This window comes from Cetorhinus maximus, unplaced genomic scaffold (genome assembly GCF_964194155.1).
Source record: "Cetorhinus maximus unplaced genomic scaffold, sCetMax3.hap1.1 HAP1_SCAFFOLD_900, whole genome shotgun sequence".
Taxonomy (NCBI): domain Eukaryota; kingdom Metazoa; phylum Chordata; class Chondrichthyes; order Lamniformes; family Cetorhinidae; genus Cetorhinus; species Cetorhinus maximus.
Window position 1 is genome coordinate 25,698 of NW_027596842.1, and position 26,546 is coordinate 52,243.

The window sequence follows — 26,546 nt, forward strand, 5'->3', positions numbered from 1 at the left end:
GGAAGATCAGCCGCGAATGGTGGAGCAGGCTCGAAGGGCTGAATGGCCTGTCCTCGCTCCTGTTCCTAACGCTGTGGCCTCCTGCCTGGGCCCTCAGCTCCGAAATTCCAACACTGCGCGAGCATCTTGACTCCCGCGCGCGCGCTCACTCTCTGTGTTTCACAGTTTGGAGGAGGTGCAGCCAGTGACAGCAGGTCACATTGCTCTGGTGTTTCCTCACCTCTGGTTGCCCCACAGCTGCCTGTTCCGTTCGCTGTGTGTGAATTTTAACCTCACCCACGACAGGGAGCCGATCCCGGGTCCTCGCTTGGCATTGTGGAACTCCGTTTGTGACTCGGGGGGGAGGGGGGGGGTTATTTTGCCCCCACTTCCCGAAGTTTGCGCCCTGCTGTAACGACCCCTTGTTGATGATGGGGAGACCTCCGTACAGAGTGAACTGAAACAGAAATGTGTTTGTCTTTTACAGAACACTGCGTGTGTCATAGTTGCTGCAAGGAATAAAAGCACTTCGTTGGTGAGTATTCGGTTTTCTACATCTCGATCAGCCCAGGTCTGCTTTGAAACCGACAGTGGGCAAAGAGCAAAGGCGGGCGTGTAGTGTCGTTACCATTGTCAATGTTGGCGTTCTCCTCCTCCTCCCTCTCCACCCGCCTCCCCTCTGTCCGGTGAGGAGCTGCTGCCTGAACTTTTAAGCTGTTTGTTTTTTTTTAAAACACCTTTACCATCGGAATCAAGAACGGAGTATGCACTGGGAGGATGCAGGGCAAAGGCTGCAGGCCGACAGTATCAGAGAACGATGCAGCACAGAAGGGGAGGCCATTTGGCCCATCATGTCTGTGCCAGCTCTTTGAAAGATCGATCCACTTATCCCTCCTTATTTCCTATTGAATCTGCTTCCACCGCCCTTTCAGGCAGCGCCTTCCAGATCACAACAACTCGCTGTGTTTATAAAAAATAATTCCCCTCATCTCCACCTCAGGCTCTGTTCCCGATTCTCTTCAATCTGTGTCCCCTCTGGTTACCGACCCTCCCGCCCACTGGGAAACAGTCTCTCCCTCTCCTACTCTACCCCAAACCCCCCCCCTTCGTGATTTTGAACGCCTCGATTCAATCCCCTCCCTTAACCTTCTCTGCTCTAAGGAGAACAATCCCAGCTTCTCCAGTCCCTCCACGTGAACTGAAGTCCCCTCATCTCCACCCCCAGGGTCCCGTTCAGGTAAATCTCCCTCTGCACCCTCTCCGAGACCCTCGACATCCTTCCTGAAGTGCGGGGCCCGGGATTGGGGACATGATTCTCCAGCTGAGAGCCTAACCAGTGCGTCATGAAGGTTTATCGTACCACCTTTTTCCGTTTCCTGTTTTTTTATTTCCGAAGAGGAAATCTATATCATTGTCATTCTTATGACGGGAGAATCTGGGCTCAAACTCGACGTAGAATGCCAGGCTGAATGACACGTTCTCTTCTGTTCCTTGCAACTTATTTCTGGTGTTGGTGCATCCCCTGCAGTGCAGGAGCAGCCGCGGTGCTCAGTTCCGTTCGGACTGCAAAGGGCCATTTAGAGTGGGAACTGGAAAAAAAATGACATGCTGGCCAGGCAGAAGTTTAGGGTCAGCACAGGCACGGCAGGCAGAATGGCCACAGGAAGCAGGAGTAGGCCATTCGAGCCTGGTCCGTTGGTCGATAACATCGTGGCTGATCTGATTTTTTTAAAAAAATTGGTGTTCTGGGGTGTGGGCCAGGCCAGCATTTATTGCCCATCCCCAATTGCCCCTTGTTCAGAGGGCATTTTTAAGTATCAACCACATAGCTGTGGGTCTGGAGTCATGTGTAGGGCCAGACTGGGTAGGGACGGCAGATTTCCCTCCCCTAAAGGGGACATTAGTGAACCAGACGAGTTTTTACAACAATCGACAACAGTTTCATGGTCATCGTCAGACCTTTTTATTCCAGACTGTTATTGAATTCAAATTTCACCATCTGCCGTGGTGGGATTCGAACCCGGGTCCCCAGAGCGTTACCCTGGGTCTCTGTGACAGTACCACTATGCCACTGCCTCCCCCATTGTGGCCTTAGCTCCACTTTCCTGTCTCTCTCCCCACACCCCCCTATAACCCTCGACTCCCTCGTCGATCAGAAACCCGTCTAACTCAGCCTCAAATATATTCACTGACCCGGCCTCCGCTGCTCTCTGTGGGTGGTGGGGTGGGGGAGAGAGAATTCTACAGACTGAGTAGAAATTCCTCCTCGTCTCAGTCCTACATGGGAGACCACTCCCCCCCTCCCACCTCTGGTTTTTAAGCTGTCCCCTAATTCTGGACCCCCTTCCCCCGCCCCACCACCACACCCTCCCACATCCCAGGCAGTGTGACTCGCCGAGCACCCTGAGGTTGGAGGAGAGTCAGTGGTGGAGCGTGCAGGGGTGTAGCTTCACCCTGTATCTGAGCCGTAGCCTGGAGATTGATTTGTTGCTTGACCCCCCCCTGGTGTGAAGGTGCCAAAATGCAAAGGGCGACACTGCTGTTGAAGCGAGGGAAGGGGCGCTGGATCCCATCTGTCTCGCACGAAACATTTAACATGGCCTTTCGTCTTCCTAGAATTTGAAGGAGGCTCTCGCTGACCTTATCCCGAAGGAGCAATCCAGGATCAAAGCATTCAGGCAGCAATATGGCAAAACAGTGATTGGACAAATCAGTGTGGAGATGGTATGGATTTACATATGTTTCTGATTGTTGGGGTCGGGAGGGGGGTGGAAGGCAGGAGTAATACTTTGTTTCATTCGTTCGCGGGATGTGGGTGTCGCTGGTCTGGGCCCAGCATTTGTTGCCCATCCCTAATTGCCCCTTGAGAAATTGGGGGTGAGCTGCCTCCCTAAACCGCTGCAGTCCCCGTGTGTGGTGTAGGTACACCCACGGCGCTGTTAGGGAGGGAGTTCCGGGATTTTGTCCGTGTGGTGTAGGTACACCCACGGCGCTGTTAGGGAGGGAGTTCCAGGATTTTGTCCCGTGTGTGGTGTAGGTACACCCACGGCGCTGTTAGGGAGGGAGTTCCAGGATTTTGTCCCGTGTGTGGTGTAGGTACACCCACGGCGCTGTTAGGGAGGGAGTTCCAGGATTTTGATCCAGCGACAGTGAAGGAACAGCCGATATATTTCCAAGTCAGGATGGTGAGTGTGTGTTAGTGCGCGTGTGGCTGGGGGTTGGGGGGGGAATGTGTGTATGTTTCTGGTGGGGTTGGGGGGGTGTGTGTGTTTCTGTGGGGGTTTGGAGGTGTGTGTATGTTTATGGGGGGGTTTGGGGATGTGTGTGTGTTTGTAGGGGGGTTTGGGGGTGCGTGTGTTTCTGAGGGGGGTTTGGGGGTGTGTGTGTGTTTGTAGGGGGGTTTGGGTGTGTGTGTGTTTCTGGGGGAGTTGGGTGTGAGAGTATTTCTGGGGGGGTTGGGGGATTGTGTGTGTTTCTGGGGGGGGTTGGGCATGTGTGTTTGTGGGGGGGGAAGTGGGTCTCTGCGTGTTTGTGGGGGGTGTGCTTGGTGGGGTGGGTGGGGATGGGTGTGTGCGTGGTGGGGAGGGTGGGTGTGTGCGTGGTGGGGTGAGTGGGGAGGGTGTGTGTGTGGTCTGGTGGGTGGGGGCGTGTGTGGTCTGGTGGGAGGATGTGTGTGTGGTCTGGTGGGAGGATGTGTGTGGTCTGGTGGGAGGATGTGTGTGTGGTCTGGTGGGAGGGTGTGTGTGTAGTCTGGTGGGTGGGGGTGAGTGGTGGGATGGGTGGGGGTGGGTGTGTGTGCGGGGTGGGGTGGGTGTGAGTGTGGGGAGGGTGGGTGTGTGTGTGGTCTGGTGGGAGGGGACGTGTGTGTGTGTAACGTGCAGATAGCAGCCTCGTCACCAATTGGGGGGAAATCAGCCCCTAAGCTCTTAGCTCACTTTTAAGGGTGGTCCATTATTATAACCACCAGCGTCAGGCGTAGTTCCTGATAATCCGCCTGTCTCTGTCCTGTTCCTGATCAGCTGTCATCGTTTGTATGGCAGGCACAGCCTCCAATGGCTGAATGACCACCCCTTTTCCCAGTTGAATTCGGTTTTGAAGATTGTAACCGTGTGCTGATTGGTTTATGTTTATTTTTTGTTATTACCCCCTACAGATGTACGGTGGGATGCGAGGAATGAAGGGCTTGGTGTATGAAACGTCTGTACTGGACCCAGACGAGGTACAAAGCTGTTGCTTGCAGAGTTTCCCTGCGCGTGGTTAGTGTTACGCGTTGCCCTGCATTGTAAAGCAGTCCTGATCCTGGACTGGGAATCACCTGTCCTTTAAGAGGTCAGGCTCATCTCCCATTCTCATCTAACTTTACTGACCGGGGTGCACAGATCCATAGCTGTTTTTATTCTTTCATGGATGTGGGTGTCTCTGGGCTGGGTCCAGCATTTATTGCCCATCCCTAATTGCCCCTTGAGAAGGTGGGGGGTGAGCTGCCTTCTTGAACCGCTGCAGTCCCCGTGTGGTGTAGGTACACCCACAGCGCTGTGAGGGAGGGAGTTCCAGGATTTTGTCCGTGTGGTGTAGGTACACCCACAGCGCTGTTAGGGAGGGAGTTCCAGGATTTTGTCCGTGTGGTGTAGGTACACCCACGGTGCTGTTAGGGAGGGAGTTCCAGGATTTTATCCCTGTGGTGTAGGTACACCCACGCCGCTGTTAGGGAGGGAGTTCCAGGATTTTGTCCGTGTGGTGTAGGTACACCCACAGCGCTGTTAGGGAGGGAGTTCCAGGATTTTGTCCCTGTGGTGTAGGTACACCCACGGCGCTGTTAGGGAGGGAGTTCCAGGATTTTGTCCCTGTGGTGTAGGTACACCCACGGCGCTGTTAGGGAGTTCCAGGATTTTGTCCGTGTGGTGTAGGTACACCCACAGCACTGTTAGGGAAGGAGTTCCAGGATTTTGACCCAGCGACAGCGAAGGAATGGCCGATATATTTCCAAGTCGGGATGGTGAGTGGCTGGGAGGGGAACTTGCTAAACCTTGGGTATTGTTGGCACTGCAGCAGATCTCAGCCAGAAACAGGAGAAGATTCAGCAAGGTCCTGCATTTATACGGCGCCTTGAGCAGAGTACAGCGTCCGAAGGCACCTCGCAGGGACGGTTTGAGCCCAAGCCACAGCAGCAGATATTCAGACAGGTGGGCCAGAGAGGCAGGTGTTCAGGAATATCTCGATGGAGATAGACGGCAAGGTTTAGGGAGGGAGCTCCAGAGCTTGGGGCCCAGGCATCTGAAGGCAGAATCAGGGGACAGTAGAACAAATGGATTCGGTGGGTGTGCATTGGGGCCCAGAATTGCAAGAATTCAGAGTTCCCAGAGTCATGGGGCTGGAAGAGGTTTTCCGGTGTAACAGACCGTGCTAACCCTAACTGCGGTTTACCAGTGTAACAGACCGTGCTAACCCTAACTGCGGTTTACCAGTGTAACAGACCGTGCTAACCCTAACTGCGGTTTACCAGTGTAACAGACCGTGCTAACGCTAAACCTGACTGCGGTTTACCAGTGTAACAGACCGTGCTAACCCTAACTGCGGTTTACCAGTGTAACAGACCGTGCTAACCCTAACTGCGGTTTACCAGTGTAACAGACCGTGCTAACGCTAAACCTGACTGCGGTTTACCAGTGTAACAGACCGTGCTAACCCTAACCCTAACTGCGGTTTACCAGTGTAACAGACCATGCTAACGCTAAACCTGACTGCGGTTTACCAGTGTAACAGACCGTGCTAACCCTAACTGCGGTTTACCAGTGTAACAGACCGTGCTAACCCTAACTGCGGTTTACCAGTGTAACAGACAGTGCTAACCCTAACTGCGGTTTACCAGTGTAACAGACCGTGCTAACCCTAACTGCGGTTTACCAGTGTAACAGACCGTGCTAACCCTAACCCTAACTGCGGTTTACCAGTGTAACAGACCGTGCTAACCCTAACTGCGGTTTACCAGTGTAACAGACGGTGCTAACCCTAACCCTAACTGCGGTTTACCAGTGTAACAGACCGTGCTAACCCTAACCCTAACTGCGGTTTACCAGTGTAACAGACCGTGCTAACCCTAACTGCGGTTTACCAGTGTAACAGACCGTGTTAACCCTAACCCTAACTGCGGTTTACCAGTGTTACAGACCGTGCTAACCCTAACCCTAACTGCGGTTTACCAGTGTAACAGACCGTGCTAACCCTAACTGTGGTTTACCAGTGTAACAGACCGTGCTAACCCTAACTGCGGTTTACCAGTGTAACAGACCGTGCTAACCCTAACCCTAACTGCGGTTTACCAGTGTAACAGACCGTGTTAACCCTAACCCTAACTGCGGTTTACCAGTGTAACAAACCGTGCTAACCCTAACTGCGGTTTACCAGTGTAACAGACCGTGCTAACCCTAACTGCGGTTTACCAGTGTAACAGACCGTGCTAACCCTAACTGCGGTTTACCAGTGTAACAGACCGTGCTAACCCTAACCCTAACTGCAGTTTACCAGTGTAACAGACCGTGCTAACTCTAACCCTAACCCTAACTGCGGTTTACCAGTGTAGCAGATCGTACTAACCCTAACCCTGACTGCGGTTTACCAGTGTAACAGACTGTGTTAACCCTAACTGCGGTTTACCAGTGTAGCAGACCCTGCTAACCGTAACCGCGGTTTACCAGTGTAACAGACCGTGCTAACCCTAACTGCGGTTTACCAGTGTAGCAGACCCTGCTAACCGTAACCGCGGTTTACCAGTGTAACAGACCGTGCTAACCCTAACTGCGGTTTACCAGTGTAGCAGATCGTACTAACCCTAACCCTGGCTGCGGTTTACAAGTGTAACAGACCGTGTTAACCCTAACTGCGGTTTACCAGTGTAACAGACCCTGCTAACCGTAACCGCGGTTTTCCAGTGTAACAGACCGTGCTAACCCTACCCCTAACTGCGGTTTACCAGTGTAACAGACCGTGTTAACCCTAACTGCGGTTTACCAGTGTAACGGACCGTGCTAACCCTAACTGCGGTTTACCAGTGTAACGGACCATGCTAACCCTACCCCTAACTGCGGTTTACCAGTGTAACAGACCGTGCTAACCCTAACCCTAACTGCGGTTTACCAGTGTAACGGACCATGCTAACCCTAACTGCGGTTTACCAGTGTAACAGACCGTGCTACCCCTAACTGCGGTTTACCAGTGTAACGGACCGTGCTAACCCTAACCCTAACTGCGGTTTACCAGTGTAACAGACCGTGCTAACCCTAACTGCGGTTTACCAGTGTAACAGACCGTGCTAACCCTAACCCTAACTGTGGTTTACCAGTGTAACAGACCGTGCTAACCCTAACTGCGGTTTACCAGTGTAACAGACCGTGCTAACCCTAACCCTAACTGCGGTTTACCAGTGTAACAGACCGTGCTAACCCTAACCCTAACTGCGGTTTACCAGTGTAACAGACCGTGCTAACCCTAACCCTAACTGCGGTTTACCAGTGTAACAGACCATGCTAACCCTACCCCTAACTGCGGTTTACCAGTGTAACGGACCGTGCTAACCCTAACCCTAACTGCGGTTTACCAGTGTAACAGACCGTGCTAACCCTAACCCTAACTGCGGTTTACCAGTGTAACAGACCGTGCTAACCCTAACTGCGGTTTACCAGTGTAACAGACCGTGCTAACCCTAACCCTAACTGCGGTTTACCAGTGTAACAGACCGTGCTAACCCTAACCCTAACTGTGGTTTACCAGTGTAACAGACCGTGCTAACCCTAACTGCGGTTCACCAGTGTAACAGACCGTGCTAACCCTAACCCTAACTGTGGTTTACCAGTGTAACAGACCGTGCTAACCCTAACTGCGGTTTACCAGTGTAACAGACCATGTTAACCCTAACCCTAACTGCGGTTTACCAGTGTAACAGACCGTGCTAACCCTAACTGCGGTTTACCAGTGTAACAGACCGTGCTAACCCTAACCCTAACTGCGGTTTACCAGTGTAACAGACCGTGCTAACCGTAACCCTAACTGCGGTTTACCAGTGTAACAGACCGTGCTAACCCTAACCCTAACTGCGGTTTACCAGTGTAACAGACCATGCTAACCCTAACTGCGGTTTACCAGTGTAACAGACCGTGCTAACCCTAACCCTAACTTCGGTTTACCAGTGTAACAGACCGTCCTAACCCTAACTGCGGTTTACCAGTGCAACAGACCGTGCTAACCCTAACCCTAACTGCGGTTTACCAGTGTAACAGACCGTGCTAACCCTAACCCTAACTGCGGTTTACCAGTGTAACAGACCGTGCTAACCCTAACCCTACCTGCGGTTTACCAGTGTAACAGACCGTGCTAACCCTAACCCTAACTGCGGTTTACCAGTGTAACAGACCGTGTTAACCCTAACTGCGGTTTACCAGTGTAACAGACCGTGCTAATCCTAACCCTAACTGTGGTTTACCAGTGTAACAGACCGTGCTAACCCTAACTGCGGTTTACCAGTGTAACAGACCGTGTTAACCCTAACTGCGGTTTACCAGTGTAGCAGACCCTGCTAACCGTAACCGCGGTTTACCAGTGTAACAGACCGTGCTAACCCTAACTGCGGTTTACCAGTGTAGCAGACCCTGCTAACCGTAACCGCGGTTTACCAGTGTAACAGACCGTGCTAACCCTACCCCTAACTGCGGTTTAGCAGTGTAACGGACCATGCTAACTCTACCCCTAACTGCGGTTTACCAGTGTAACGGACCGTGCTAACCCTAACCCTAACTGCGGTTTACCAGTGTAACAGACCGTGCTAATCCTAACTGCGGTTTACCAGTGTAACAGACCGTGCTAACCCTAACCCTAACTGCGGTTTACCAGTGTAACAGACCGTGCTAACCCTAACCCTAACTGCGGTTTACCAGTGTAACAGACCGTGCTAACCCTAACTGCGGTTTACCAGTGTAACAGACCGTGCTAACCCTAACTGCGGTTTACCAGTGTAACAGACCGTGCTAACCCTAACCCTAACTGCGGTTTACCAGTGTAACAGACCCTGCTAACCGTAACCCTAACTGTGGTTTACCAGTGTAACAGACCGTGCTAACCCTAACCCTAACTGCGGTTTACCAGTGTAACAGACCGTGCTAACCCTAACCCTAACTGCGGTTTACCAGTGTAACAGACCGTGCTAACCCTAACCCTAACTCCGGTTTACCAGTGGAACAGACCGTGCTAACCCTAACCCTAACTGCGGTTTACTAGTGTAACAGACCATGCTAACCCTAACCCTAACTGTGGTTTACCAGTGTAACAGACCGTCCTAACCCTAACCCTAACTGCGGTTTACCAGTGTAACAGACCGTGCTAACCCTAACCCTAACTGCGGTTTACCAGTGTAACAGACCGTGCTAACCCTAACCCTAACTGCGGTTTACCAGTGTAACAGACCGTGCTAACCCTAACCCTAACTGCGGTTTACCAGTGTAACAGACCGTGCTAACCCTAACTGCGGTTTACCAGTGTAACAGACCGTGTTAACCCTAACCCTAACTGCGGTTTACCAGTGTAACAGACCCTGCTAACCGTAACCGTGGTTTACCAGTGTAACAGACCGTGTTAACCCTAACCCTAACTGCGGTTTACCAGTGCAGAAGGTTTTTTTATTCGTTCATGGGATGTGGGCGTCGCTGGCTAGGCCGACATGTATTGCCCATCCCTAATTGCCCCTTATTCAGAGGTCAATTTAAGCACCAACCACATTGCTGTGGGCCTGGAGTCAGGTGTAGGGCCAGACCGGGTAAGGTCGGCAGATATCCTTCCCTAAAGGGGACATTAGTGAACCAGATGGGTTTTTACGATAATGGTTTCGTGGTCACCATCAGAGTTTTAATTCCAGATTTTTGTTGAATTCAAATTCCACCATCTGCCGTGGTGAGATTCGAACCCGGGTCCCTGGAGAGTTACCCTGAGAGTCTGGAATACCCGTCGAGTGACAATACCACTACGCCACTGCCTCACCCCCACTTCCCCCTTCCCCCTTCCCCCTGCCGTAGTATTACAAACCTGCTGTACCCTCCGAAGCTGTCTGAAGTGAAGCAATGAATGTGAGTTTCTCTCTTTCTCCCGCTCGGGGAAGTCTCTAGACCCTCTGGGCTGAAATCCGCCCAGCCCCGACCCTGCAGTTCGGGTTAGCACGGCCTGCCCGCCGGGTGGCGGTGTTGGGAGCCTTGCCTTTGACCGGCAGGTTTGAACCGGCAGAGCCTTGCGCGTGTGTTTCTGACCTCGTCTTTTTACCTTTTGGGCCAGGGTATTCGTTTCCGTGGCTACAGCATACCGGAGTGCCAGAAGCTTCTACCAAAGGCACCTGGGGGACAGGAGCCCCTTCCCGAGGGATTGTTCTGGCTGCTCGTCACCGGAGAAATCCCCACACAGGAGCAGGTAATGGACCTTGCCTGTCGTCTTGCCGTGCTGAACAGTGCGTCGGGTTAGACGGCCGTTCTATAAGCTCCTCTGTTACTTAGCTAAGGGGCTCGGACGGCTACCTCAATCCTAACCAAAGCCGTGCAACAAGACTGGCCACAGCTCGAGTATCCTTCGTCCTAAACCCTCGGAGCCCATTCCGCTGTGGGATTTCGGATCGCTTCGGTTTTCGGGTGCTGCGTAGAAACTTGCGTTACTGTCGCCTTAAGCCCAACGCTGGCTCTCATCCTCCGATAAGTCAAATGGCTGGAAAAGTCAGCGCTATCGCTGAATCAGAGATACAGGGTACCTATCAGAAGGTAAACAGTGCAGACAAACACCTGGACTTCCTGCCCTGAGGGTCGATGAGGTTCACAAAAAGCGGGACGTGTTTGCATTTCGGATTTACAGATAAGGGATCCTCGACCTGCAGTTAGGAAAGGCTGAACGGTGCCAGGGAATGTGTCATTAAGAGAGCTACACTGACCCCTCATTCTGAAACTGTGCCTCCCTCGTTCTAGATTCCCCCCACGATGGGGGTGGGTCACATCCTCTCAGCATCCACCCTGTCAAGCCCCCCTCCTACCCCTCAGAATCTGATCTGTTTCAATAAGATCAGCTCTCGTTCTTCTAAACTCCCAACGGGGGACAGGGCCCCAACCTGCTCAACCTTTCCCCGTGAGACAAACCCCCCTTCGTCCCAGGGATCAGCCCAGTGAACCTTCCCTTGCGTTCACAGTCTCGTACCTCCTGGAGTTTTTAACATGGTGGAGCTCCAGTTGCAGGTCACCGCACAAACTTAGACTCAAAGATTGAGCGGTTATAATGCTGCTCCGGACCTTGACTCCTAACCCCCCACAGACTTGGCCACGGAGCCGGTTAGGAAGCCGTTGTCTCCAGTGGCAGGTGCTGAACTGATAAAGCAGGGAAATTTGGAGGAAATGGGGTGTTGGTTCCTCGAATCGCGCTGAGCTCTCCCCACCTTTTCAACTCGGGAGAGAACAGTCCCCAATTCGACTCCGATATCTCTGACTATAAACACAAGTCACGAGGCAGGGCCCTTGACGATACTTGTGCGCCGGGCCTGTCCTGAAATATCGTCCAGCTTTACACAGCCCCTTTTCCAGAGTGCAAAGTTTTACCTGGCGAAAGCGTAGCTACAAACCCTGCGATGAAGGTACTAACCTGACTGCACGTGTTTTGCGAGGGCTCTGCTAGTGAACATGTGAGAAATAGGAACGGGGGGGAGGTGAGGGGGGTGGGCCGGCCGAACCTGCTTGTCCGTTCACCGCTGAGTGTGTTTTTTTTGTTCCGTTTCCTCCACGCAGACCAACTGGGTGTCTCAGGAATGGGCCAAGCGAGCTGCTTTGCCATCGCACGTCGTCACGATGCTGGACAACTTCCCGAACAACCTGCACCCGATGTCCCAGCTCAGCGCCGCGGTCACAGCACTCAACAGCGAGAGCAGCTTCGCCCGCGCCTACTCCGAGGGAGTCAGCAAGACAAAATACTGGGAGGTACTCGCCGCACCATTTTCTCCCGGCAAAGCTCCCCGGGGCAGGAAACGCTTTTACGCACTCGCCTGTCTCAAGCGCTCGCCCTGTAACAGTCTGTCCCACAGTGTTGGTTACAGAGATAGGGAGGGTTGTAGGGGCTGGAGGAGGTTACAGAGATAGGGAGGGTTGTAGGGGCTGGAGGAGGTTACAGAGATAGGGAGGGTTGTAGGGGCTGGAGGAGGCTACAGAGATAGGGAGGGTCGTAGGGGCTGGAGGAGGTTACAGAGATAGGGAGGGTTGTAGGGGCTGGAGGAGGCTACAGAGATAGGGAGGGTTGTAGGGACAGGAGGAGGTTACAGAGATAGGGAGGGTTGTAGGAACTGGAGGAGGTTACAGAGATAGGGAGGGTTGGAGGGGCTGGAGGAGGTTACAGAGATAGGGAGGGTTGTAGGGGCTGGAGGAGGTTACAGAGATAGGGAGGGTTGTAGGGGCTGGAGGAGGTTACAGAGATAGGGAGGGTTGTAGGGGCTGGAGGAGGTTACAGAGATGGGGAGGGTCGTAGGGGCTGGAGGAAGTTAGAGATAGGGAGGGTTGTAGGGGCTGGAGGAGGTTACAGAGATAGGGAGGGTTGTAGGGGTTGGAGGAGGTTACAGAGACAGGGAGAGTTGTAGCGGGCTGGAGGAGGTTACAGAGATAGGGAGGATTGTAGGGGCTGGAGGAGGCTACAGAGATAGGCAGGGTTGTAGGGACTGGAGGAGGTTACAGAGATAGGGAGGGTTGTAGGGGCTGGAGGAGGTTACAGAGATAGGGAGGGTTGTTGGGGCTGGAGGAGGTTACAGAGATAGGGAGGGTTGTAGGGGCTGGAGGAGGTTACAGAGATAGGGAGGGTTGTAGGGGCTGGAGGAGGTTAAAGAGATAGGGAGGGTTGTAGGGGCTGGAGGAGGTTACAGAGATAGGGAGGGTTGTAGGGGCTGGAGGAGGTTACAGAGATAGGGAGGGTTGTAGGGGCTGGAGGAGGTTACAGAGATAGGGAGGGTTGTTGGGACTGGAGGAGGTTACAGAGATAGGGAGGGTTGTAGGGACTGGAGGAGGTTACAGAGATAGGGAGGGTTGTAGGGGCTGGAGGAGGTTACAGAGATAGGGAGGGTACGAGGAGGCCACGGAGAGATTTGAAAACTGAGGTGTTTTAAGTTAATTTAATTCCAGTTTAGTTCTAAACCCGTGCCTGGGCTGTTGGATCATCTGGCCGGCTGTTGAGGGGAAATCCTCAGTCCCTTAGCTCCCCTGTTTGCTGTTCTGATAGACTCACAGAATGAGCCTGGCCATGTGTTGTCCTCCACACATGTTGTGGGACGGTGTTTCGGTGAACAGACTTGCTGGAATGTCTCGCAGAATGTAGCACGGCTATAAATAAGCACTGACCTGCTGTGTATTCTGTGCTAAACCATCAGTGACAGTCAATGGGCAGAAGTAGTGACAGCCCAGGACAGACATTGGGCACCAAGCTTTGGTGGTGAATGTGTAGTGCGCACCTGCACGACTCTGCAAGCAGGTTTCCCCTGTGCTGCAGGTGGCTAGGTGTCTTGTCCAGGAAGAAACTAACCTATCGCCTGTGTGAAAACCTTCAAAAGTTGTCAGACAATTCAGGAGTACATTTCAGACTGGGCAAGCATCATCCTGATATGTCACAGGGCCATAGCTTCACCATGTAACTGAACCCTTTACATCTGGACTCTACATACACAGACAGTGGTGCCATTAGCACGGTTTTGTTGTTTGTGCTCAGGAATCCAGTGAGGAATAATTCTATTGTAATGATTGCCTTCCGCTCACCACACTAACCCCTGTCTGTGTGCATCGGGCTTCCTGAGGACATGGGCCTCCTACCCTGGGCTGAGGATTGACCTGTGGTCCACCGAGTGCTGCCCTCGGCTGACGCTCCGGAGCGCCGCACCAGGGGAGTGCCGCATTGCCAGAGGCTCCGTCCCCTTTGGGACGAGGTGCCACCTGCCCCATCTCCGTGGCTCGGGCGAGCGTTCTCCTGCCCGTGGCGTGAGGAGGTAGCTGGGAGGTATTTCTCGCTTGACGCACGCTGTTGAATACGGGTCACCTGTGCCGTCTTTCTCTTGAAAGAAAATCTCCTTTGCTGTTTGTGGGATCCTGCTGTGCGCCACAGGGTTGCCTCGCCTCGCCTCCCCTTCCTGAGCTTAAGTGGTGATTGCACTTGGAAAGTAATTCATTGTCAGTGGGGGTATTCTGAGGATGTGAAAATGTGATATATAAATGTTGATAATTCTTTCCCCAAAACCCCAGGACTTGATATGGTCAGACATGACTCTAACTTGGTGAACAGAGGGTTAACTCTCTCTCTCTCCCACTCCTGTAGTTTATCTACGAGGATTCGATGGATCTGATTGCTAAACTGCCCTGTGTGGCGTCAAAGATCTACCGGAACCTGTACAGAGAGGGCAGCAGTATCGGAGCCATCGACCCCAAGCTCGACTGGTCCCACAACTTCACCAACATGCTGGGTTACACACAACCCGAGTTCACAGACTTGATGAGACTGTACCTCACCATTCACAGGTCAGTGTCCCATCCCACTCGCTCCCTGTCCCTGCAGCGGCTTGGCGTTAGCCCCCTGTGACGGTGTTAGAGAGGTTCTGTTTGTTTCGGTGTTTGCTTTTATGTAGAATTGCTTCAGATTTTACGAGCACAGGGGCCATTCGGTCCCACATTCTCCCCCGCTCCCCGTGGGAGCGAGTCCCACATTCTCCCCCGCTCCCCGTGGGAGCGAGTCCCACATTCTCCCCCGCTCCCCGTGGGAGCGAGTCCCACATTCTCCCCCGCTCCCCGTGGGAGCGAGTCCCACATTCTCCCCCGCTCCCCGTGGGAGCGAGTCCCACATTCTCCCCCACTCCCCGTGGGAGCGAGTCCCACATTCTCCCCCACTCCCCGTGGGAGCGAGTCCCACATTCTCCCCCACTCCCCGTGGGAGCAAGTCCCACATTCTCCCCCACTCCCCGTGGGAGCGAGTCCCACATTCTCCCCCACTCCCCGTGGGAGCGAGTCCCACATTCTCCCCCACTCCCCGTGGGAGCGAGTCCCACCTTCTCCCCCACTCCCCGTGGGAGCGAGTCCCACATTCTCCCCCACTCCCTGTGGGAGCGAGTCCCACATTCTCCGCGCTCCCCGCGGGAGCTGGCCGGGGGGTGGGGGTGTTGGTCTGAGGGCCGGGGTCCGGGGTTTGGTGGGGGGGGGTGGTGTGTGCTGGCTGGAGGTGGTCGAGGGGCTGGAGGTGGTGGGAGGGCGGTGCTGGCCTGAGGGCCAGGGGGGTGGAGGTGCTGGCCTGAGGGTCCGGGGGGGTTGCGGTGTGTGCTGGTTGGGGGTCCGGGGGGGTGGGGGGTGTGCTGGCTGGGAGTGGTCGAGGAACTGGGGGCGGTGGGAGGGCGGTGCTGGCCTGAGGGCCGGGGCGGGGTGGGGGGTGGTGGGGGGTGTGCTGGCCGGGGCGTGGGGGTGTGCTGGCTGGGGGTGGTCGAGGGGCTGGAGGGGTGGTGGGAGGGCGGTGCTGGCCTGGGGGGGTGGGGGGTGTGCTGGCTGGGGGTGGTCGAGGGGCTGGAGGTGGTGGGAGGGTGGTGCTGGCCTGAAGGCCGGGGGGGTGGGTGGGGGGTGTGCTGGCTGGGGGTGGTCGAGGGGCTGGAGGGGTGGTGGGAGGGCGGTGCTGGCCTGGGGGGGTGGGGGGTGTGCTGGCTGGGGGTGGTCGAGGGGCTGAGGGTGGTGCTGGCCTGAGGGCCGGAGGAGGTGGGTGTGGGGGGTGTGCTGGCTGGGGGTGGCCGAGGGGCTGGACGTGGTGGGAGGGCGGTGCTGGCCTGAGGGTCCGGGGGGGGGGTGGTGGCCGAGGGGCTGGAGGTGGTGGGAGGGCGGTGCTGGCCTGAGGGCAGTCGGGGCTCAGCTATTTGACACGGCCGGCTCAGGTTTATTTTCAAATGGGACTGTGATCTGTTTAACTTGCCTTCTCATAGTGACACACGCTTTCCTTTCCCACAGTGATCACGAGGGTGGTAATGTCAGTGCTCACACCAGCCACCTGGTGGGCAGCGCTCTCTCTGACCCCTATCTGTGCTTCGGGGCGGCGATGAACGGACTGGCCGGACCCCTTCATGGGCTCGCCAATCAGGTAGGGAGCGTTCAAACCAGGGCTGCCCTTGTCCTTGTGCCTGACAGTAAACTGGGTGTTTGTTGGACGGGGGACCCTGTGGAAGTTTTAAAGCTACAATTGGTGTTGATGTACGTGAATCTCACATACGATGGTAATGACTCAGAATGAGCCTGGTTGTTCACTCTTCAAGCTCCCTTACTGCTTCATGTGCACTCACACGATCGATCTTTAACTTGTTTTGCCATGTAAATGTCAGGGTACTTCAGAGGACTCTCTTTATCAACATCCAGGGTGTAAAGTGTTCACTAAGTTGCCTGAAAGAGAACACGCGCAAAATAGCACAAAGGAAGATGGTTGTGGTTGTTGGAGGTCAGTCATCTCAGCTCCAGGACATCACTGCAGGAGTTCCTCAGGGTAGTGTCCTTGGCCCAACCATCTTCAGCTGCTTCATCAATGACCTTCCTTCCATCATAAGGTCAGAAGTGGGGATGTTCGCTGATGATTGCACAATATTCAGCACCATTCGCGACTCCTCAGATACTGAAGCATCCATGTCCAAATGCAGCAAGACCTGGACAATATCCAGGCTTGGGCTGACAAGTGGCAAGTGACATTCACGCCACACAAGTGCCAGGCAATGGCCATCTCCAACAAGTGAGACTCCAACCATCACCCCATGACATTCAAGGGCATTACCTCCCACAGAATCCCCCACTATCAACATCCTGGGGGTTACCATTGACCAGAAACTGAACTGGACTAGCCATATAAATACTGTGGCTACAAAAGCAGTTCAGAGGCTGGGAATCCTGCGGAGAGTCACTCACCTCCTGACTCCCCAAAGCCTGTCCACCATCTATAAGGCACAAATCAGGATTGTGATGGAATACTCCCCACTTGCCTAGATGAGTCCAACACTGAATACAGCACTGAAGAAGCTTGATACTGTCCAGGACAAAGCCCATTCGATTGGCACCACAAACATTCACTCCCACCATCTACAAGATACACTGCAGCAACTCGCCAAAGGCTCCTTCGACAGCGCCGCCCAAACCCATGACCTCTACCATCTAGAAGGACAAGGGCAGCAGACACACAGGGAACACCACCACCTGCAAGTTCCCCTCCCGAGCCACTCACCATCTCGACTTGGGAATATAACGGCCGTTCCTTCACTGTCGCCGGGTCAAAATCCTGGAACTCCCTCCCTAACAGCACCGTGGGTGTACCTACACCACACGGGGACTGCAGCGGCTCAAGAAGGCGGCTCACCCCCCACCTTCTCAAGGGGCAATTAGGGATGGGCAATAAATGCTGGGCCCAGCCAGAGACACCCACATCCCGTGAATGCATAAAAAAAATGTTGCTCCCTGTTCTATCGTAGCAAATGGGGGTAGGGGATTGTTAATTGCCCGAGATGTGCAGTTAGCCCCTATAAGCACTGGGGGAGCATTATTGGTAAACCCTGACCCCACCCCACCCCAAGCCTGGGCATTGTCAAGAACCAGAGGGGGGGGTGGGGGGGAGATGAGGAGAATTATTTTTTATAAACACAGCGAGTTGTTGTGATCTGGAAGGCGCTGCCTGAAAGGGCGGTGGAAGCAGATTCAATAGGAGGGGGGCAATCGGATAAATACTGGAAGGGTAAAAATTTGCAGGGGTATTGGGAGGGGGGAGTGGAGAGGTGGGGACTAATTGGATAGATATTTCAAAGAGCCGGCACAGAGACGATGGGCTGAATGGCCTCCTCCTGAGCTGTGAGATTCTGTGGAAAGGGCGATTGTGAAGCTCGCTGAACAATCCTGGAATCGGTGGGGTTAGGCATGAAGAGTCTCAGTCTGCCGTGCCTGTCTCTGTCAGATTGGCGTTAGTCTGTTTAAGGGACCTGTGCTTCCGTTTACTCGGGGCTTCTCGATTTCTCCGATAGCAAACATGCTGGGGAAGTGCTGTGGAGCACTGTGCGCAGCTTTGCTCTCCGCAGTTAAGAAAGGATGCACTTGCGTCGGAGTCGGTACAGCGAAGGATCACTGAATTGCTTCTCTCTGCCGAGGGCCAACGTACACATGGACAGGGAGAGGCAGGTGGGCGGGTGGGCGTGCACATGGGGAGGCAGGCGTGCACATGGGGAGGCAGTCAGACTCGTAAAACAAAGCCAAAATACTGCAGGTACTGGAAATCTGAAATCAGAAAGAAAGGGCTGCAAATACTCAGCAGGTCAGGCAAAAAACGTGGAAATGTTCACATTCGAGGGGAGACTTGGCTACGTATACTCATGTGAGGAACACAAAACAAGCCAAGAATGCAAGTACAGCAAGCAATTCGGAAGGTAAATGACATGTTGACCTTTATTACAAAGGGATTGGAGTACAAATATAAAGAAGTACAAAGATAAAATAAATACTGGTACAGAAGGTAAAATCGCACGGGATCAGAGGTGAGCTGGCAAGATGAATACAGAATTGGCTTGGTCATAGAAGTCAGAGGGTAGCAGTGGAAGGGTGCTTTTCTGAATGGAGAGCTGTGACTAGTGGAGTTCCGCAGGGATCAGTGCTGGGACCTTTGCTGTTTGTAGTATACATAAATGATTTGGAGGAAAATGTAACTGGGCTAATTAGTAAGTTTGCAGACGACACTAAGGTTGGAGGAGTTGCAGATAGTGAAGAGGATTGTCAAAGGATACAATGGGATATAGCGGTTGGAGACTTGGGCGGAGAAATGGCAGATGGAGTTTAATCCGGACAAATGCGAGGTAATGCATTTTGGAAGGTCTAATACAGGTATGAGTTATACAGTAAATGGCAGAACCCTTAAGTGCATCGACGGACAGAGGGATCTGGGTGTACAGGTCCACAGGTCACTGAAAGTGGCAATGCAGGTGGATAAGGTAGTCAGGAAGGCATATGGCATGTTTGCCTTCATTGGCAGGGGTATTGAGTATAAAAGCTGGGAAGTCATGCTGCAGCTGTATAGAACCTTGGTTAGGCCACACTTGGAATATGGCGTGCAATTCTGGTCGCCACATTACCAGAAGGATATGGAGGCGTTGGAGAGGGTGCAGAGGAGGTTTACCAGGATGCTGCCTGGTCTGGAGGTTATTAGCTATGAGGAGAGGTTGGAGAAACTCGGTTTGTTCTCACTAGAGCGACGGAGATTGAGGGGAGACTTGATAGAAGTTTACAAAATGATGAGTGGCATGGACCGAGTAGATAGTCAGAAGCTTTTTCCCAGGGTGGAAGAGTCAATTACTAGGGGACATAGATTTAAGGTGAGAGGAGAAAACTATAGAGGAGATGTGCGGGGCAAGTTTTTTACGCAGAGGGTAGTGAGTGTCTGGAATTCGCTGCCAGAGGAGGTGGTGGAAGCAGGTACGATATTGCTGTTTAAGAGGCAGCTTGACAAATACATGAATAGGATGGGAATAGAGGGATACGGACCCCGGAAGTGCAAAATGTTTTAGTTGATTGGCAATATGATCGGCGCAGGCTTGGAGGGCCGAAGGGCCTGTTCCTGTGCTGTACTTTTCTTTGTTCTTTGTTCTAAGTCTTACTACAATTGTACAGGGTGTCGGTGAGACCACATCTGGAGCACTGTGTGCAGTTTTGGTCTCCGCATTTAAGGAAGGATAGACTCGCGTTGGAGACGGTGCAGTGAAGGGTCACTAGATTGTCCCTGGGGATGAGGCGGTGTGGGTGTCCGATGATGAGGGGCAGAGTAAACTGGGCCGATATTCTCTGGAGTTTAGAAGAACGAGAGGCGATCCCATCGAAACCTACAAGATCCTGAAGGAGTTTGACCGGGTGGACGCTGAGAGATCGTTCCCGCTGGTCGGGGGGAATCTAAAACACGGAATGTGGTGCTGGGGGGGCGCGCGAGAGAGACAGGGGGGCACAGTCTCAGGATAAGGGGCTGGTCGTTTAGGACTGAACTGAGGAGAAATGTCTACACTCAAAGGGCTGTGAATCTGTGGAATTCTCCACCCCAGAGGGTTGTGGATGCCCCATCGTTGAAGATGTTTTAAGGCTGGGGTCTCAGGGAGAGAGAGGGGGAGCGGGCAGGTAAATGGAGTCGAGGGTGATGACCAGCCTCGATGGTATTGAAGGGATGAGGAAGTTCGAGGGGCTGTGTGACCTTCCCTCGCTCCTGTTTGTTCACGGTGTGTTTTATCTTGTGAGCTCACATGCCGATGTTTCTGGGGTGGAGGTTTGAGGCAGGCTTTTCCAGACTGACGGACATGTCCATACTCTGCTTCTTGCCCTTTTCTAGGAGGTGTTAGGCTGGCTGACCAACCTGCAGGCTGAGCTGGGCGGTGAGGTGTCGGATGAGAAGCTGCGAGACTTCATTTGGAACACGCTGAATTCTGGCCGGGTGAGTCGGACTGGCCTCTTTATAAACCAGGGTGCTTGGAGATTAGGAACTACTCCCTCTCCTGTCCGGGTGGTTTCCTATATTTACACTCCCCGTCTCTGCTGGGATTACACATCGGTTAAGAGAGTAGGAGGCAATCCGGCCATTTGCAGGCTGTTACAACACTGAGAAACCAGAGGGACGAATGACTTGCATTTACATAGCGCCTTTCACCACCTTGGGTGTCCCAAAGCGCTTCACAGGAAACGATGCTGTTTCTTTTTGAAAACAGTTCCGATGTAGGAAAAGTGTCAGACGGGGTTCATACACAGCAAGCTCCCGCAGGGCAGTGTGAGAATGACCAGATAATCCTCCGATGGCGCAGTGTCCCCTCGGCACTGATCGTCCAAAGATGCAGCATCCCCTCGGCACTGACTTGCCGGCGTGGCGTTGTCCCTCCGACAGTGCGGCGCTCCCTCAGCGCTGACCCTCTGACAGTGCGGCACTCCCTCAGCGCTGACCCTCCCACAGTGCGGCGCTCCCTCAGCACTGACCCTCCGACAGTGCGGCGCTCCCTCAGCACTGACCCTCCGACAGTGCGGCACTCCCTCAGCGCTGACCCTCCCACAGTGCGGCGCTCCCTCAGCACTGACCCTCCGACAGTGCGGCGCTCCCTCAGCACTGACCCTCCGACAGCGCGGCGCTCCCTCAGCGCTGACCCTCCGACAGCGCGGCGCTCCCTCAGCGCTGACCCTCCGACAGTGCAGCTCTCCCTCAGCACTGACCCTCCGACAGTGCGGCGCTCCCTCAGCACTGACCCTCCGACAGCACGGCGCTCCCTCAGCACTGACCCTCCGACAGCACGGCGCTCCCTCAGCGCTGACCCTCCGACAGTGTAGCGCTCCCTCAGCGCTGACCCTCCGACAGTGCGGCGCTCCCTCAGCACTGACCCTCCGACAGTGCGGTGCTCCCTCAGCACTGACCCTCCGACAGTGCGGCGCTCCCTCAGCACTGACCCTCCAACAGTGCGGCGCTCCCTCAGCACTGACCCTCCGACGGTGCGGCGCTCCCTCAGCACTGACCCTCCGACAGTGCGGCGCTCCCTCAGCACTGACCCTCCGACAGAGCGGCGCTCCCTCAGCGCTGACCCTCCCACAGCGCGGCACTCCCTCAGCGCTGACCCTCCCACAGCGCGGCGGTCCCTCAGCACTGACCCTCCGACAGTGCGGCGCTCCCTCAGCACTGACCCTCCAAATTGCGGCGCTCCCTCGGCAATGACCCTCCGACAGTGCCGCGCTCCCTCAGCACTGACCCTCCGACAGTGCGGCGCTCCCTCAGCGCTGACCCTCCGACAGTGCGGCACTCCCTCAGCGCTGACCCTCCGACAGTGCGGCGCTCCCTCAGCGCTGACCCTCCGACAGTGCGGCGCTCCCTCAGCGCTGACCCTCTGACAGTGCGGCACTCCCTCAGCATTGACCCTGATTATTATTTATTAGTTAGACGCTGACATATTAAATGAATTTCCAAGGGAGTGACTGGGTTCCCCCGCGGCCTGGGTTTGTTTGAATGTGGTTAATGAATCCTCCCTCTCCCTGCTCCAGGTGGTTCCTGGCTATGGCCACGCTGTGCTTCGCAAGACTGACCCTCGATACACCTGCCAGAGGGAATTCGCCCTCAAGCACCTGCCCAACGACCCCATGTTCAAGCTGGTGGCTCAGCTGTACAAGATCGTCCCCGGGGTCCTCCTGGACCAGGGCAAAGCCAAGAACCCCTGGCCCAACGTGGATGCACACAGCGGAGTCCTGCTACAGGTCAGTACCCACGGGCAGAGGGAGGTGTGCTTGTCCTCCCCCTGACCTGTCTCTCAAACTGCGGAGTCCTGCTACAGGTCAGTACCCACGGGCAGAGGGAGGTGTGCTTGTCCTCCCCCTGACCTGTCTCTCAAACTGCGGAGTCCTGCTACAGGTGAGTACCCACAGGGAGAGGGAGGTGTGCTTGTCCTCCCCCTGACCTGTCTCTCAAACTGCGGAGTCCTGCTACAGGTCAGTACCCACGGGCAGAGGGAGGTGTGCTTGTCCTCCCCCTGACCTGTCTCTCAAACTGCGGAGTCCTGCTACAGGTCAGTACCCACGGGCAGAGGGAGGTGTGCTTGTCCTCCCCCTGACCTGTCTCTCAAACTGCGGAGTCCTGCTACAGGTCAGTACCCACGGGGAGAGGGAGGTGTGCTTGTCCTCCCCCTGACCTGTCTCTCAAACTGCGGAGTCCTGCTACAGGTCAGTACCCACGGGCAGGGAGAGGGAGAGGGAGGTGTACCCTCGCCCCCCCTGACCTGTCTCTCAAACTGCGGAGTCCTGCTACAGGTCAGTACCCACGGGCAGAGGGAGAGGGAGGTGTACCCTCGCCCCCCCTGACCTGTCTCTCAAACTGCGGAGTCCTGCTACAGGTCAGTACCCACGGGGAGAGGGAGGTGTACCCTGGCTCCCCCTGACCTGTCTCAAACTGCGGAGTCCTGCTACAGGTCAGTACCCACAGGCAGAGGGAGAGGGAGGTGTGCTTGTCCTCCACCTGACCTGTCTCTCAAACTGCGGAGTACTGCTACAGGTGAGTACCCACGGGCAGAGGGAGAGAGGGAGGTGTGCTTGTCCCCCCCCCCCGACCTGTGTCTCAAACCCCGTACACACCGTCAGCTACATCGATCCTCACTGTAAAACCAACTGTCCGCGTGTGACACCTGGAAACGATGCTCGAACTGGTGCTCGTTCCATTCCATTCGTACGTCAGTCACTCTCCTCCTGCCTCTGGTCCAGGCAGCACCCAGAGCCTGTCCACAAGGTACTAGTCGGGAGTGTGATGGATGAGTGCAGCTCCCACAACACTCGAAACTCGACACCGTCTAGGACAAAGCAGCCCCGCTTGATCAGCACCCAGTCCACCCCCTTAAACTACTTCGGGTTCCAAAGAGGAGTCGTATTGGACTCAGAATGTTATCTCTGTTTCTCTTTTCCCGGCACTTGGTTTTTATTTCAGATTTCCAGCATCTGAAGCATTTTGCTCTTATCTTAGCTCAAACACTTACTCCCTCCACCACTGACGCACAGGGGCAGCAGTGTGTGTACCATCTACAAGATGCACTGCAGCAACTCGCCAAGGCTCCTTCGACAGCGCCGCCCAAACTCACGACCTCTACCATCTAGAAGGACGAGGGCAGCAGACACACGGGGAACACCACCACCTGCAAGTTCCCCCTCCCGAGCCACTCACCACCCTGACTTGGGAATATATTGGCCGTTCCTTCACTGTCGCTGGGTCAAAATCCTGGAACTCCCTCCCTAACAGCGCCGTGGGTGTACCTACACCACACGGGACAAAATCCTGGAACTCCCTCCCTAACAGCGCCGTGGGTGTACCTACACCACACGGACAAAATCCTGGAACTCCCTCCCTAACAGCGGCGTGGGTGTACCTACACCACACGGACAAAATCCTGGAACTCCCTCTCTAACAGCGCCGTGGGTATACCTACACCACACGGGACAAAATCCTGGAACTCCCTCCCTAACAGCGCCGTGGGTGTACCTACACCACACGGACAAATTCCTGGAACTCCCTCCCTAACAGCGCCGTGGGTGTACCTACACCACACGGGGACGGCAGCGGTTCAAGAAGGCGGCTCACCCCCCACCTTCTGAAGGGGCAATTAGGGGTGGGCAACAAATGCCATGGCAGTTTGGTGGTCCATCTGCCCCAGCACCTATTCTATCCCATGGGGGTTAGTTAATTAAAGTTAATGCATTCATCACTCGTGTCATAAGTTCGCTCCAAGCATAGAGATTCTTGCATGAGATTCCAGCGGGGACAGATGCAAGAATGCCAAATTTCAAAGCATCACTATAATTTACACTACGGGAGAAAAGGGTGCTGATTGGTTGCCAACTCGACTCTGATTGGCTGAGGCTGTTGCCATGGAGAAGGCAGCGGGGAACTGTAGGCTCCCCAAGTGCCCGGGTAATTCAAAAAATAGGGCTCAAGGCTTTGAACATATTCCTTTTGTTTGCAGAGGACAGGGCTGGGGTGGCAGGGGGGTCCCTCACTATGTCTAACAAGCGTATGAATGAGCCACATTACCAGCTGGACTGATTATCTTCAGTTGGTTGTTAGTGTAGTCATTGGCGCACTGAGGATTGTTCAGTAGGTGCTGGCTGCCCAGCTGGGGAATCCCATCCAGCAGTAAACGTTGTGTTGTGGGTTTTGCCAGTGCCGGCTGGTGGAATACGGTCTAGTCTCTGGCTGCTCCAATCGGCTGGGCATAACGGGCCATCGGTCCTTGTACCTGGCCTTGGGCTGGCGCTGCCCCTGCTGACTGAGGGACGGAAATATTACAGCAGCCTTCAAATCCGGCGCTGCCAAGAGGCTGTGTGAACACGCAGTCTGCGGGGAGCTGGTTACATGTCTCACCCCTCCCGGTCTGCCCCAGACGGCCTGTAATCTGCTGCTCCCGCCGACCAGCGAAACCATTGGCTTTGACCGTTAACTCTCGGTGCCTGCGACGGACGACGTTCTCTCTCCCCGGCCGGGAGCTGGGGTAGCCTGGAACAAGGAGGCAGAGCCTTCAATCCCCATAGCCAGGCTGTTCAGGGTGATGTCCCGGGAGGGGTGGAAATCTGGAACGTTTCTCCCTGGTCCCTGCACCGTTCGTCTTTCCCGTCGGGATACTCCCAAGCCCGTGATCCGCCGCTGCTATCTAGTGGTGGCCCTCGAGCGCTGCACCCTGTGCCCCGCTGGTACCTGTCCGCGTGTGTGTGTTCGAATCGTTGGTGTGACTTTTTTTTATAACAGCCGTGTACCTTTCTCTCTCCCTCTCTCTCTCTGTCTCTCGCAGTATTACGGAATGAAAGAAATGAACTACTACACGGTGCTGTTCGGCGTGTCACGGGCTCTTGGTGTCCTCTCGCAGCTGATCTGGAGCCGCGCTCTGGGTTTCCCCCTAGAAAGACCCAAGTCCATGAGCACGGACGGGCTAATACAGCTGGTGGACGCCAAGTCTGGATAAAAGAGAGAGAAGAACCCCCTGCACCTGTTCAAAGAGGGGGTGTGGGGTGGGGTGGGGGGGGGGAATAAACCCCCTCCTCTCCCCCCCGCCCCCCCCCCCACACCCCCAACGTAAGGGAACTAGCACTCACAATAGCCCCAGTGCGTATGTCAACACTTGCGCTCTTACCTGCGCTTTCAACCCACTGAACACAGGATAGCCTGACGGATGAGATGTATTTTTTGTTTTGTGTGTTTTTTCTGGATGAGGAAGAGGGGAGGAAGCAGGTTATAACAGTCCTGAGTGGAACGAGGTTAATTTAAGTATTGAAGCTTTTATTTTTTGTTTTGTAAAGTACGTGCTGTTTTGTCTTGACCCGCCTGTTCGGACACAGACAGACAGACTGACTGACTCACAAGTGCACACACACTCCTTTCGAGAAACTTCACCACCACCCCCTCAATGAGCCAGCGCTTGGAACTTCAGCCCCCCCCGCCCACCCCTCTCCACTAGGGTCATACAGACAGCTGGAAAAGCTTATTTGTGGAAATGTACTGATCATGTCTCATGCCTCAGGTTGTTCTAAATCTTTAAAAAAATAAATAAATGTTTTTATTACTGTCTCTCGTTCAGGAGCCTGGTGCTTTCGTACAGAGTCTCGGGGGGTGGGGTGGGGTGGGGCGGTGTCCTGTTCTCTACCACACTCCACACTCTTTCTCTCCCCCCACCCTCACAAGGAAGAAGGGCTAGATCGTAAGAAATAGGAGCAGGAGTAGACCATTCGGCCCCTCGGTCCTGCTCTCCCCCCCCCCTGTTCAATAGGATCATGTCTGGTCTGGTTGTGGCCTGAACTCCACTTTCCTGTCTCTCCCCCCCCCCCCCCCCCCCCGATAAACTTCGACCCCCTCGTCGATCAGAAACCCGTCTAACTCGGCCTCGAATATATTCACTGACCCGGCCTCCGCTGCTCTCTCTGGGTGGGGTGGGGGAGAGAATTCCACAGACTGACCACCCTCTGAGAGAAGAAATTCCTCCTCGTCTCCGTCTTCAATGGGAGACCCCTTATTCTAGAAAC

At 54.6% G+C, this 26,546-nt stretch overlaps 1 protein-coding gene across 2 annotated transcripts; it reads left to right on the top strand.

The window, feature by feature from the left end:
- The first annotated feature begins 436 nt into the window (after positions 1–436).
- cs (citrate synthase) lies at positions 437–26,094 on the top strand. 2 transcript variants are annotated; one of them, XM_078536108.1, is made up of 10 exons: positions 437–514; positions 2,596–2,703; positions 4,133–4,198; positions 10,291–10,422; positions 11,772–11,960; positions 14,326–14,525; positions 15,987–16,116; positions 20,362–20,463; positions 22,044–22,253; positions 25,322–26,094. In XM_078536108.1, exons 2-10 carry the CDS (start codon positions 2,701–2,703, stop codon positions 25,490–25,492), a joined length of 1,203 nt encoding a protein of 400 aa, XP_078392234.1. In that variant the 5' UTR covers positions 437–514; positions 2,596–2,700; the 3' UTR covers positions 25,493–26,094. The 2 variants fall into 2 exon arrangements, with proteins under 2 accessions (XP_078392234.1, XP_078392233.1); XM_078536107.1 differs by lacking the exon at positions 25,322–26,094 and adding an exon at positions 22,349–22,390 and having other exon boundaries at positions 471–514; positions 22,044–22,277.
- The last annotated feature ends 452 nt before the right edge of the window (positions 26,095–26,546 follow it).